General features: G+C 56.3%; 1 protein-coding gene across 1 annotated transcript; it reads left to right on the top strand.

The window, feature by feature from the left end:
- Nucleotides 1–962: 962 nt before the first annotated feature.
- Nucleotides 963–6251, top strand: PTGES2 (prostaglandin E synthase 2). Its single transcript, XM_030293968.1, has 7 exons — nucleotides 963–1235; nucleotides 2477–2674; nucleotides 3360–3418; nucleotides 3810–3959; nucleotides 4237–4437; nucleotides 4845–4962; nucleotides 5630–6251. The coding sequence occupies exons 1-7, from the start codon at nucleotides 966–968 to the stop codon at nucleotides 5750–5752; spliced, it is 1119 nt and encodes a 372-aa protein (XP_030149828.1). The 5' UTR covers nucleotides 963–965; the 3' UTR covers nucleotides 5753–6251.
- The last annotated feature ends 7470 nt before the right edge of the window (nucleotides 6252–13721 follow it).

The raw sequence follows: 13721 nt of genomic DNA, 5'->3' as shown, positions 1-13721 counted from the left end.
GAACGCTACCGCACCGCCATGTCCGCGCAGCACCAGCCCCGCCCTGCTCCCGCCAGACTCCGCCCTTCACGCCCAGCGTTCTGTCCCGCCGCAGCCCAGCTCTCGCGCTTTTTCCCGCGAGCCAAGCTCTGTCCCCGCCCCGCCGTCAGACTCCGCCCCTCCCCGCCCACAACGTGACCCGCCTTTCGGATGGCAGCGTATTCTCCAAGCCCCGCCCCTCCCCCGGGTGCCGGGCGGGGCCATCCGGGGCTGCCCGCCGAGAAGCCTAGGTGGTGGTGGGCCGGACCCTCAGCTATGGCGAGCGAGCCCCGCAGAGGGGCAGAGACAGCCTCCACTCAGCCCCTCCGGCCGCTGGGGACCTACGGGTCAGTCAGTGAGCCGGCGCCTCCACAAGGGCGAAATCCGAGACACGTGGTTTCTAAGGCCCCTTACGTGTATGGAAGAATTTATGGTTCGGGACGCAGAAGAAACCGTGCAGCAGCGCGGGAGGGCAGAAAAAGCCAGAGTTGGGGCACCAAGTCCGGTTCGGCTGTTTCCGCGGCCCTCCTGGACCAAATGCTGTGGCCCTTTTTCTGACACTCTGAAGGGTTCAGTATCTTTCGATTGGGTGCATGAGGTAGAAGTTAATAAACACACATTCCGGAAGACCCTGGGATCCGAAGGCCACACGGCGAGTTCCTGCATTCGGCCCGGGGTCACCACCGAGACCAGTTATATCTCATGTTCAGAAGCCGGGCCTTTAGCGACTTCCATACATCCCAGGGTGTGTTTGAGCGGCTCTGATGGGTGCGTGGAAACTGGGCGCCCGGGACGCAAGCCCATTCCCTCCAGAGTTGTCCTTCCCCGCTCGGCGTCACTGTCACCCCTAGCAACCCTCCCGCGACGGAGACCCGTCCCTTTAAGGGGAGCCTGAGCCCCGGCGATCTTCGTTTCGCGCGCCCGCCCGCGGCGCCGGCGGAGCGAACATGGCCCAGGTTGCGCGGGCGCTGTGGCCGGTCCCGCACGCTCTGGCCTGGAGGCTGGGCGGTCGCCTCCAGTCGGCACTCCCCGCGCAGAGCCGGGCCGGCTTCGCAGGAGCGGCAGGAGGCCCGGGTCCCGCTGCTACCGCCCGCAAGGGGAGCCCGCGGCTGCTGGGGGCGGCGGCGCTGGCCCTGGGGGGCGTCCTGGGGCTGTACCACACCGCGCGGTGGCACCTGCGCGCCCAGGACCTCCGCGCAGAGCGCTCTGCCGCGCAGGTAAGCCCGGACCGGATCGAGCCGCGGGTGGGGGTGCTGGGGGGCAGCAACGAACTTCGGGACTTCTGGCGGGGTCAGGTATCGCCTCCTCCGTCCGTTCGTGACCTTGGGCGACTGACTTGGTTTTAAGTCTCTGAGCCCTTAGCGTCCTCATCTGTGAAATGGGGTCGCTACTAATGCCTGCTAACTAGAATTGTTGTCTTTGCCCTAAAGTCGTTTTCTAACGTGTTCTTAGACTTTTTAACGGAAAGCTTTGGAGATCACAAGAAAGGGAAAGAAAGCTTGCGGAGTTTATTATTTTCCATACTTTTTTTTGTCATTTGTCATTTGGAAAGTAATAAACGTTCCCTAAACCCTTCCACTGCCTTCAGATCCTAAAGCTGTGTATTTATTAGTGTTAGTGTTTTTAGGGAGCCGATGACCCTTAGATTCCAGGCCCCCGGAGACAGAGAGGGACAGGGAGGTGTCCCATAGCCGAGTGGTGGCCCAGCTGCCCTCGCAGTGCTCCATACCCATCACCAACACAGCCTTTCTCTGCTGTGGCACCCACCATCCATCCACAGATGCCCCTTTTCTGGACCCAGGGGGAGCAGGATGGTGGGAGGGGAGTGGCCTTCTCTGTATCTCTCTGCCCACCCCCATTGGCCAGCTGCAGTTTCCCATCTGAATGGTGAGGAAGGTGGACTGCCGCTGTGGCTTTCCAACATGAATACGCAGCGGCAAAAGCTCACCGGGGGCTGCGGAACATGCAGATCCAGGGCCGAAGCCCAGCTACAACCCTCCCCACTTGGAGATCTGAGCTAGACCCCACTCTGACAAGTGCTGGGCTCCGCCCCCTCACCCAGAGTCCCTTGGGCTGAGGGAGTGGCGGTGGGCACTCCAAGTTGAAACAATTGCTCTGCATCTCGGGTGGCACACCTGGGAATGTCTGATGTCCCCTTGGGATAGGAGGGAGAGGAGAGGTATCTAATGTTGAACAGAGACCGGAAGATGCTGCCTCCCCATACTTCCTACCTGGGTGGGGGGGGGGGGGCGCTGGATGGGCGCTTGAGGCTGGAGTGCCCACTGCAGGAGCCTGCTCCCCACCTCCCTGTGCCTCCCTTTCTCTCTGTCACCTACCCCGGTTCCTCCTGATGTTCCCTAGAAGTCATCCTAGAAGACTTCCTTGGGAAAAGTTTGCTTGGGGGTGGGGCCTGGGCGCCAGGCTTCAGAAGCCCCTCCTCCCTCTGCTCCCCACCCAGCTCTCCCTGTCCAGCCGCCTGCAGCTGACCCTGTACCAGTACAAAACGTGTCCCTTCTGCAGCAAGGTCCGCGCCTTCCTCGACTTCCATGCCCTGCCCTACCAGGTGGTGGAAGTGAACCCCGTGCGCAGGGCCGAGATCAAGTTCTCCTCCTACAGGAAGGTGCCCATCCTGCTGGCCCAGGAAGGAGAGAGCTTGGTGAGCCTCAGGGAGCGACCCCCCATGTCCTGGGTTTTCCTGGAGTACCCCCGAGTTAGGCCCTGCTGTGCAGCTCTGGAAAAATGTGGGGTCTTTGGACCTTGTTGAGGATTATGAACCAGCTGGGCCAAAGGAGGCAGAGCATCACAGAACTCAACAGTGAGCTCTGAACTCAGGGTGGTCTGGGCTCAGGGTGGGGCTTTGTCACTCCCTGGTTGTGTGACTAAGGGCCACTTAGTCTCTCTGGGCTTGCTTGTTCATTAATCAAAGGAGGACAATACTCTCGGGTGGTAGGAAATGGTTGGCACAGTGCTTGGCTCCTAGCTTGTAGCTTCTAGAGTCCACCCTGCCCCCCACTGTCTGGGAGGCCGGACAGGCAAGTGGGGAGGTCCAAGATGTTAGGTCCTCCCCATACCCTCCTTCCCTTCAGTCACACTTGGGCCTCCCTTACCCAAGATGGGCCTCCCTGAGGATGGGGACTAGGTCCTTGGGGAGGAGAAAGCTCAGAGTGGACATCAGTTTGGGGGACGAACCCCCAGGAATGGATATAAACAATGCCAAGCTTCCCCCCGACCAGTTTCCTCGAATGCCTGGGGGTTTGTTTTAAGAGGACCCTGGTGACCCTGCTGGTGGCCAGACAACCCCTACCCACGCCCCCAATTTAAACCAACCTCTCGTTCTTCAGCAACAACTGAACGATTCCTCTGTCATCATCAGCGCTCTCAAGACCTATCTGGTGTCGGGGTAAGGAGCCCCTCAGAGGCCCAGTCTGGGGTCACATTTCATCCCTTTCATCTCCAGGGAGGCCTCACCTGGGTTCCTACAGGGGCGCAGGGTAGGGCTGCTGCCCGGGTTTCCAGAATGAGCCATGGGCTTTTTACTCTGAGATACCCCCTTCCTTTCCTCTGCACGTCTCCCTCCACCAGGGAAGTGCTTCTGGTGTTTGCCCCAAGTCCCTCTTGCTGCAGGACCTCCTGTGGCACCCACGAGAGGGTGAAAAGTTTTGCGGGTTGGTGCCGGTTCCATCCCGGAGCTGGGTCAGGCTGGGGTAGATACTTACCCTGAGGAGGTCACGGCTCAGCCCCCGCGGAGGAAGAACTACTTGGGATGAGACTCTGGATGTCGTCTCCCAAAGGCAGCCCCTGGAAGACATCATCACCTACTATCCACCCATGAAGGCCGTGAACGACCAGGGCAAGGAGGTGACCGAATTCTGCAACAAGTATTGGCTCATGCTAGATGAGAAGGAGGCCCAGCGAATGTATGGCGGGAAGGAGGCGAGGACGTAAGTGGGGTCGGCGCAGGTCCCAGGAGGTGGCAAGGGCGGGGCCTTCCCAGAGGGGACAGGCTGAGCGAGACACTGTAAGGGGGGAGCACTATGGGAGACCAGGAGGGCTGGGGCCACGGCCAGGGCTGAGTCTCCTTAAGGACCTCCTGCTCGGGCCTCAGCTTCCCATCCGCACGCTGCGCGGTCTAGACAGCGTACCTGCTTCCGCGCCTCCCAGGCCCCAGGCTTCCTAAAAGCCCACCTGGCCTGCCCTCTGTCCCCACTTTGTCCACAGGGAGGAGATGAAGTGGCGGCAGTGGGCAGATGACTGGCTGGTGCACCTGATCTCCCCCAACGTGTACCGCACTCCTGCTGAGGCCCTGGCCTCCTTCGACTACATTGTCAGGGAGGGCAAGTTCGGGACAGTGGAGGGTGCCGTGGCCAAGTACATGGGTGCAGCTGCCATGTACCTCATCAGCAAGAGGCTTAAGAGCAGGTGATGATGGTGGGTGGGTGTGTGTGTGTGTGTGTGTGTATGTATGTGTGTGTGTGTGTGTGTGGCCTGCTGTCTCTCAGTCCCTAGTATAAACCGAGTCAGGACTCGAACTCAGAACTTCCAGTTGCCTTCACCACCCCAGGGGAAGCAGGACTGGCCTCAGAGTCCAGAGCTGGGTGCCTGCCTTCTGCCTTCTTCTGTTTCCTTCTCTGTGGTCGGATCTCTTTCCTCCTCTGCCCACGGCCTCCCTGTCTGGGACAGGATGATGACTGATTTTTGCAGGGGTGATGCCCCTCGGGGGAGCAGCCCTGCCCCCCCCCCCCCCCCCCCGCCGTGAGCCTTGCTGCTGTCCCAACCTGGGCTGAGGTTTGGAATTCCCCTGATGGACTTCCCCCTTCCCCACCCAGGCACCACCTCCAGGATGACGTTCGTGAGGACCTCTATGAGGCTGCCAACAAGTGGGTGGCAGCCGTGGGCAAAGACCGGCCCTTCATGGGGGGCCAGCAGCCAAATCTGGCTGATCTGGTGAGTGTGGTGGTGGCAGGGGGTGCCCGGACCTGAGGGGCCTGTCTGGGCAGAGAAAGCCCGGATGTAGGCAATACCTCCATCTCAACAGCCCTCCCACTCCGGAGGCACCTGGCTCCCTGCAAGGAACTGTCTTGATTTACATAACTGACAGGCTCAGAGGAGGGGTTGGCTTCAGGCCCAGCTTGATCAAGGGGCCCAAATGGTATTAGGTCTCAGCCTCTCCTGTTTCATCTCAACCCCTTGGGGTTGGCTTTAGCTTGAGGCAGGCCTGGGTCCAGCGCTCCAAGCTTGCACCCAGCAAAAGTCCCGGGACGGTGTCTTGTTGGTCTGGCTTTGATGCCAAGCCTTGAAGCCGTCCTTCAAGCCAAGGTGGAATATGTTGATTGCCAGGTCCGGGTCTTAGAGCTGGGGGGCGGGGGGGGGTCCCCTCTCCTCAGCACATTTTCCCAAAGGAATCTCTGGAGGTGAGGGTTCTTGCCCAGATGTGGGGTGTGGGTGAAGGGCAGGCAAAACCTATAGAAATCCCACACACTTCACTCAAAGCCCCAAGTGCAAAATTGGCTGTTCAGTGAGCGCTTTCAGAGAGGAGAGGTGACGGGCCCCAGGGCACACAACTGGTGGAGGACAGGGCAGGTCTGGACACCCCCTCTGTACCCACCCCCAGGCAGTATACGGCGTGCTGCGCGTGATGGAGGGCCTGGAGGCTTTTGACGACCTGATGCGTCACACCCACATCCAGCCCTGGTACCTGCGGGTAGAGAAAGCCATTGCTGAGGTCCCCCAGTGACCTGAGTGTCCCAGGAGGGGTGCGAGACAGCGAAAGACACCAGCTGCCAGGACCAGGACCATGGGGTCAGCACCTGGTGATGCTGTGCGGTGGGGGACAGGATCGTTCTGCATCTTGCCCCCCCCCCACCCTCCCAGCCCCAACATTCTAGCATTGGACACCTGCTGAGGCCGTGGGATGCTGGGGGACAAAACCTAGGTTTGATTTCTGTTCGTAGTCCCCCTGAGGGGCACCCCGGCCCCAAGGAGCCAGCCCCCACCCCTGCCTCCCGTCCTGGGCCTCCCTACTTTCAGCCATTCTCGGGGGCTCTCAGTGGCTGCTGTGTCCACACCTTGTGGGTGGGGATTGGGTCGGGCTCCTGCCCTGGACGGGGGAAGTGGGAATAGTCCGGTTCGCAGAGGATTTCATCCCTGGCTCCTCTTGGCTCCTGCCCTTCCCAAGTGCCCCCGAGACTCTGTGTCATGTTGGCAATAAAGAAAAGGTTTGCGGCTGTCGTGGAGATCTGTGGCGAAATGCTGCGTGGGAGGCTTCAGAAGGAGGCCATGTCCAGCCCTGGTGGTAACTGCTATCTGTCCAGTGCCTTCTAGGTGTCAGGCCTGGGGTGAAGGACTTAGCAGGCTTTGTGTCACATAAACCCTGGCACGCCACCACAGGATAAGCAGCAGGGAGGCTTGAGGTGTCCCAGGGCACGGGTCCAGCTCTGCCCCTCGCTGACCGTGGGACTTTGGGCAGTGGCGCCCCTCCCTGAGCCTCAGTGTCCTCATCTGTCGAGTGAGCATAATGATAGTCTCCACCTCGAGGGGAGGTGGTGAGGGTTTGATGGGGAGGTGCAGGTCAAGTGTGGAGAAGGACACCGGGCTCAGAGCAGGGGCTGGACGGATCTCATCCTGCTCTACACATCAGGAGAGAAGGTTCCAAGAACACTGTCCCTTTCAGGGCCCTCTGAGGCAGATGGGCACCCAGGCTTCAGTCCCAGGCCTGCGACTTCACAGGTAGGGGACTCTGGAACAAGGGGTCTAGAGGGAGAAGCCAGCTCTAGGAGCAATGGTCGTTGGGGGGGGGGGGGGTTAATGAGTGGCGCCCCCTTCTGAGCAGAGCACCCTGGTCGGGGGTCCCCATTCCCCTGGTTTCAGCAAATGAAGAGCACAGTGGCCTCCCCAGGCCAGACAGGTGGCTAGTGGGCAGAACTCTACTCCCTGGGCTCTCCCTGCCAGGGCAACTGGGCAACCCCTTCCCCCAGACCCCTTCAGGAGAGTTTTAAAATTTTATTTTCTTTATTAGTTTTTTTTTTTTAAACGTAAAAATAATTTGGGGCACGTGGGTGGCTCAGTCAGTTGAGCGTCCAGCTTCGGCTCAGGTCATGATCTCACTGTTTGTGAGTTCGAGCCCCACATCGGGCTCTGTGCCGACAGCTCGGAGCCTGGAGCCTGCTTCCGATTCTGTGTGTGTGTGTGTCTCTCTCTCTCTGCCCCTCCCCCACTCGCAATCTGTTTCTCTCTCTCTCTCTCTCTCTCAAAAATAAACATTTAAACATAAAAAGAATTCATGTGCCTTGTGACGGCAGACGTTGAAATAAGAGGCCTGAGGAGCATTCTGGAGGCAAAACAGCCTAACATTTGGAAGCAGCGGCCTCAGTCTCTCCTGCAGAGCTGGTCTGCTACCTGCTTGTTCTCATTCCCATCACAGGCTTCTGTCCTTGTCAGCACATGTGACGCTGGCTTGTTGTTCACAGCTGCAGAGTGCTTGCTGCATGGATAAGCCATAGCCCGCTGGCCAGGCCAGCCCCCCTTCCTGTCTCCTGGGAGTGCCTCTCCTGTGGGAGGAAGCAGAGAAGCCAAGGCCGGAGGCCACATCAGTCTGTGGCATGAGGCCACCTCCAAGAGCCACGCTTGTGTCCAGAATACTGTTCCTCTGAATCAGTCAGGCCTTAAGTCCTCAAAGGCCTTTGCTCCAGGGACCCGGGCCTGCGGATCCCAGAGCCTCCCTCAGGCAGGATAGGAACTAGGCCGGCAGCGCTGTGGGTCCCCCGGGGAGGGCCTTCCCTGCATCCCTGTCCCTCTTCCCATCTCTTCACAGACAGCCTTCTCCTGCCACCCAGCTGTCCGTGACGCCGTGGCCAGGGGAGGGTCTCACCGCCCACATCTCCACCCTATGCTCCCTGCCCCTTCTCTCCTGCTCAGCCCAGGGATCGTGTCTCCCAGCGCAGCCTTCCCCACTTGAGGCCTGGTCTGGCTAAGGAGGCTCAGGTACAGGCCAGGCCCCGGCTTCCAGCTACCTTCTCCCTGTTTTCACAGATTCAGATATTTTCTTCTGTCTCTGCATTTCACAGAGGAGGATATGGTTGTGGCAGAACCATGTGCTGGGGACAGGGACCTGGCTGGGGGCTTTTTCCCTGGGGCCGCTGCAGGCCGAAAGGCACCCAACCGGCACCCTCCACACCCTCCTCCACTGACTGGTCACCTTGATGAAAAGGCCAAGGACGATAGTAGCTAGACCTGTTCCCTGCGACTGAGGCTGGAGAATGGCCAGTCAACCCAAGGCCACCGTGGGACACCAACTGAGTGTGCTTCTTTCCCTGAGTATCCTCCACCGCAGGTGACAACCCTGCCTCAGTTTTCCCAAATGCTCCTTGGCCAGCCCCTGGGTATATTTTCCCATAACCACCAGAGGGCAGTAGAGGATGCGAAACAGGGCCTCATGCTGCCACCTCGTGACCAGCTTCAGAATCGCATCTCTTGTCTGGCTTGTCTTTGTTATCCAGCGACTCTTGGCTCATCTATAAAATGCGTTGAGCAGGTAAGGGTCCGAAAATGGGCAGGCAGGAAAAGCCACACCTCTCGGAGGAAAGGGCCCCAAGCCAAGAACCTCTGCCCCATTTTGGTCAGGCTCAGATCAGGGCAGATGCCCCGTGGCCTTGATGACAGCAGAAGGCCTGAGGTGGGAACCTTGTCACTACCTGCTGTGACCTTGGACAAGCCCTCGGAGGTCAGTTAACCTTCATGGGGTTGATGTGGTTGGAGATGGGAGCACTACACAGAGTCAGCGTGCACAGTTGACATGTGATGGGCGTTTTATGCAGCCGGTGGGGTCTGCTGGCCTCAGAACACTCTCTGTTCCCAACTGGGCTTTTAGGTCAAGAGCTCCAGGAAATAAGAAGAGTCGTGAGAACAGCGAGATCCTTCTGCCCTGGGAGTCAGGGAGGTCTCTGGGGAGGACAAGCCACAGCTGGGGCTTCAAGAGTCAGGAGGATTCCGGTTTGCTTTTTTTGTTTGTTAGACTGTTAAATTTTAAAATTTCACTTTGATTATGCAAATGATGAATGTTTATTGTACATAAATAGAACTTTCAGATAAGCAAAAAGTTGATACCAATTATTCATGGTCCCACCAACCTAGAGATATGAGCACTCAAAATTTTTTTGGAGTACAGCCTTCTAGATTATTTTTTATGTAGCCCACATATAGTGCATATGTGTGTGTGTGTGTGTGTGTGTCACACACACAGATAGGTATAGATAAAATTTATATTTTATAAATAAATATCAGCTAAATGGGGCCTATTTTACGGCAAGGATTGTTTTGAGCACTTTACATACTTTACCCCATTTAAGCTTTGCTACCCCACGTTACAAATGAGGAAACTGAGCCATCAGAGAGGTTAGGTGACTGGCCCAGTGTCACACAGAGCTAGTGGGTGGCAGAGGTGGGATCTGAACCCAGGTCTGGCTCCAGAATCTGTAATCTATTTAGGTATGTATGTATGCATGTCTGTCTGTCTGTATGTATTTTAATGTTTATTTATTTTTTGAGAGAGAGAGACAGAGACAGAGTGTAAGCCAGGGAGGGGCACAGAGAGAGGGAGACACAGAATCCGAAGCAGGCTCCAGGCTCCGAGCTGTCAGCACAGAGCCCAACAGGGGGCTTAAACCCATGGACCATGAGATCATGACCTGAGCCGAAGTTGGACACTTAACCAACTGAGCCACCTAGATGCCCCTCCTTTTTTTTTTTAAGTTTATTTATTTTGAGGGGGAGAGAGCGAGTGTGAACAGGGGAGGAGCAGAGGGAGAGGGAGAGAGCATCCCAAGCGGGCTCCTCACTGCCAGTGCAGAGCTGCATGTGGGGCTTGAACTCATGAACTATGAGATCATGACCTGAGCCGAAACCTAGTCGGACACTTCACTGACAGAGCCACCCAAGTGCCTCCCCCGAATCTGTGATTTTTTTTTTTTTTTTTTTTTTTTTTTTTTTTTAAGAGAGAGAGGGCCCAAGTGAGCAAGGGGCAGAGAGAGAGGGAGAATCCCATGAGGGGCAGAGGGAGAGAGGAGCGAGGCTCACCTGAAGCGGGGCTTGTGCACACCCAATGGGGAACTCAGACTCACAAACCGTGAGATCATGACCTGAGCCAGTCAGATGCTTAACCAACTGAGCCACCCGGGCGCCCCAGAATCTGTGATCTTAAAAAAAAAATTTTTTTAACATTTATTTATTTTTGAGACAGAGAGAGACAGAGCATGAACGGGAAGGGCAGAGAGAGAGGGAGACACAGAATCAGAAGGCTCCAGGCTCTGAGCCATTAGCCCAGAGCCCGATGCGGGGCTCGAACTCATGGACTGTGAGATCGTGACCTGAGCTGAAGTCGGACGCTCAACCGACTGAGCCACCCAGGTGCCCCCAGAATTTGTGATCTTAACACAATGCCTTACTGCTCCTCTCTCTCTAGGTAATTTCTTTTTTTTTTTTTTTTTTCAATTTTTAATGTTTACTCATTTTTGAGAGAGACAGAGTGCTACTGGGCTGGGTTGGGGGGTGGGGGGCCGAGAGAGAGGGAGACACAGAATCGGAAGCAGGCTCCAGGCTCTGAGCTGTCAGCACAGAGCCCGACGTGGGGCTTGAACTCACTGACTGTGAGATCATGACCTGAGGTGAAGTGGGACGCTTAACCGACTGGGCCACCCAGGTGCCCCAAGTTTTTCCCTTTTTTAAAATAAAAATTCAGATCGTGAACATATTCCGGATCAGTAATTGCTCTACAAGCCTGAGTAGTCCTCCACGGTAGCCACCTTCCGTGGGATGACTGTTCCCTAATTTACTTCACCAGTCGAACGGGAAGGATTTTGAGGGCTGAGTGGCAGAAGGGGGTAACGGGGAACAGGGTGTGCAGCGGGGGAGTGGCGTGGTGGATTGAGTAATGGCCCCCAAATGTGTCCAGGTCTTTGTCCCGGGAACCTGTGGCTGTTACCTCGTTGTGCTCAGGGGAATTTGTAGATGTGATTAAATTAGTGATTTTGAGATGAAGGGATTTTCCTGGATGGGGTCTCAGGATTCGGCCCTAAAGGTAACATGATCACAAATGTCCTTGTAAGAGGGAGGTGTGACTCCAGAAGAGAGGAGAAGGAAGCAGAGGCCAGCGGGGGCGGGGGGACATTCGAGAAAGCTCGACCAGCCAAGGGATTCTGAAGCCTCCAGAACCGGAAGGAGCCAAGAGGCGGACTCTCCTCGGGAGCCTCCAGAAGGAAGCAGCCCTGCGGGCACCTTGATTGCAGCCCAGTGAAATAGAGATCGGACTTCCAAGCCTCTAGAACCGTGAGAGAACAGATGAGATGAATCTGTCATAAGACACCACGCTTGTGGCACTTTATAACAGCAGCTATAGGATACTAATACATAGGATAGAAGCCAGTGTGGCCTGGGAAGAGAATCGGCTACTGGGAGGAGCCTAGTGACCTCCGGCAAGTCCCTTGTCCCGTCAACTCTGTGAACTGAGAGGTGGGGCTGGGCTGTGTGGTGAGGAGGGGGCGGAGCCACTGAGGGGTGGAGCCAGCCCCCTCGGTCTTCAGCATCTACATCTGCTGTGGGGAGATAACAGGTCGTGTTGATGGGCAAACGGTGAAAAGAGATGGCTCCTGGGTGGCCGCCCCAGCCAGCTTCGGTTCCAGGAAGCTCCGAGCAGGAGGCCCGGCTCAGTCTTGCTCCCCTGGGGGAACTGCGGCAGGCCTCTGGCCCTCCCCCAGCCTCAATTTCCTCATTCTTGGTTCTTACCTGGCCTAGCCCATTGTGTCCCTCCTGCTGGCCCTTCCTAGCCAGCCCTGGCCAGCCAGTGTGACCAGGCCTGGCTGGTCTGCTCCGGCCTCCTCCTCATCAGCCCTGGAGGGCAGGGACCAAGGTTCACACCTGGGCAGCTGGGCCCGGCACGCAGGTGCTCCCCTCTGCCTTCCCCTACATTCCAACCTGCTCAGACCAATGAGATCTGGATGGGGGGCGGCCCGGCCGGGAGCCAAGGTTGAGAACATGGCTTCAGAGTGAACGAGCTGGTTTGAATCTCACTTCAACATATACTTACCCTTTGTATGAACCCGGACAAGTTCCCTCTCACTCTAAGCCGTCAGGAAGGTTCTGTGCCCATCTTGCTTGTGAGGAAACTGAGATTCAGGGAGGCATGAGATTTGCCCAAGATCATATCACCAGGTGCTAGGATTTAAGCACAGGCTTGCCCAACGAGTTCTAGGTTCTCTGTGGCCTCCAGGCTCAGGAGAATAACCAGGGACCGGGTGCCACCTGTCTGGAATCGAGACAGAGTGCTCCTGGGTGAAAGTCCCCACGGGTGGGTCGCAGCATGGGCCTCCTGGCGGGCAGCCTCAGCAGAGCCCAGGGGTCAGCTGACGTGCATTTGAGGCCCTGTCAGCTACTCACAGTGAGGCCTTGGGCAAGTCATTTTTCCTCCAGCCTTAGTTTCCTCATCTGTAGAATGGGGCCGTGGTGACAGAAACACCTCCTAAAACCACTGAGGGCTAAGTCCTGTGTGTGCAGTGCTCCAGCTGGTGCCCTCAGGATTAGAGATGGAAGGGTCCATCTAGCTTCAGGAGGGAGACGGGTAGAGGAATCACCAGGCCCTGCAGCACAAATTGCAACCCCCACCCCACCCCCAGGTTGGGTTTCTTCAGATGCCAGAGACCCCAGGCCTGCACGAGCCTCCCAACACTGGAGGCTAGAATGACAAGCGTTGAGGGGGTTACTTACTGTGTGTTTGGCTGGGGAAAGGGAGCTGTTTTTTAAGGACCAGTCTTGTCTTTTCCTGATCTCATTTCAACTTTTTGTTATTATTATTTTTTTTAATGTTTATTTTTAAGAGAGAGAGGGAGAGGGAGAGAGAGAAAAGGAGACACAGACTCCGAAGCAGGCTCCAGGCTCCGAGCTGTCAGCACAGAGCCCGACACAGGGTTCAAACTCAACAACCATGAGATCATGACCTGAGCCAAAGTTGGACGCTTAACCGACTGAGCCGCCCAGGCACCCCTAATTTCAACTTTCTTTTTAAAAGAATTATCATTGGGGCACCTGAGTGGCTCAGTCGGTTAAGCATCCAACTCTTGGTTTCAGCTCAGGTCATGATCTCACGGTTCATGAGTTTGAGCCCCAAATTGGGCTCTGCATTGACAGTGCAGAGCCTGCTTGGGATTCTCTCTCTGCCCCTTGCTTGCTTGTGCTCTCTCTCTCTCTCTCTCTCAAAAGTAAATAAATAAATATTTAAAACGATGATCATTGAGGGGCACCTGGGTGGCTCAGTCAGTTTAGCATCTGACTTGATTTTGGCTCAGGTCATGATCCCAGGGTCATTGGGATCAAGGCCTGAATCAGGCTCTGAGCTGAGCCCAGAATCTGCTTGAGATTCTCTCTCCCGCTCTGCCCCTCCCCCTGCTAGTGCACATACACCCACTCTCAAAAAATTTTTAAAATGAGTATTTTTAAAATTTGAGTATAGTTGACACAATGTTAAATTTCATCCCAATTTTATTTTTATAATTGATGTCTCACATTTTTTTAAACAATTTGCTTTCTTTTTTTTTCTTTTCTTTTTTTTTAGAGAGAGAGGGCACCAATGAGCAAGGGTGGAGAGAGAGAATCCCAAGGGAGGCAGAGAGAGAGGGAGAGAGAGAGAGAGAAAGAGAGAGAGAGAGAGAGAGAGAGAG

Source organism: Lynx canadensis, chromosome D4 (genome assembly GCF_007474595.2).
Source record: "Lynx canadensis isolate LIC74 chromosome D4, mLynCan4.pri.v2, whole genome shotgun sequence".
In the NCBI taxonomy this organism is placed as follows: Eukaryota; Metazoa; Chordata; class Mammalia; order Carnivora; family Felidae; genus Lynx; species Lynx canadensis.
This window is presented reverse-complemented; position numbering and strand designations above follow the sequence as displayed.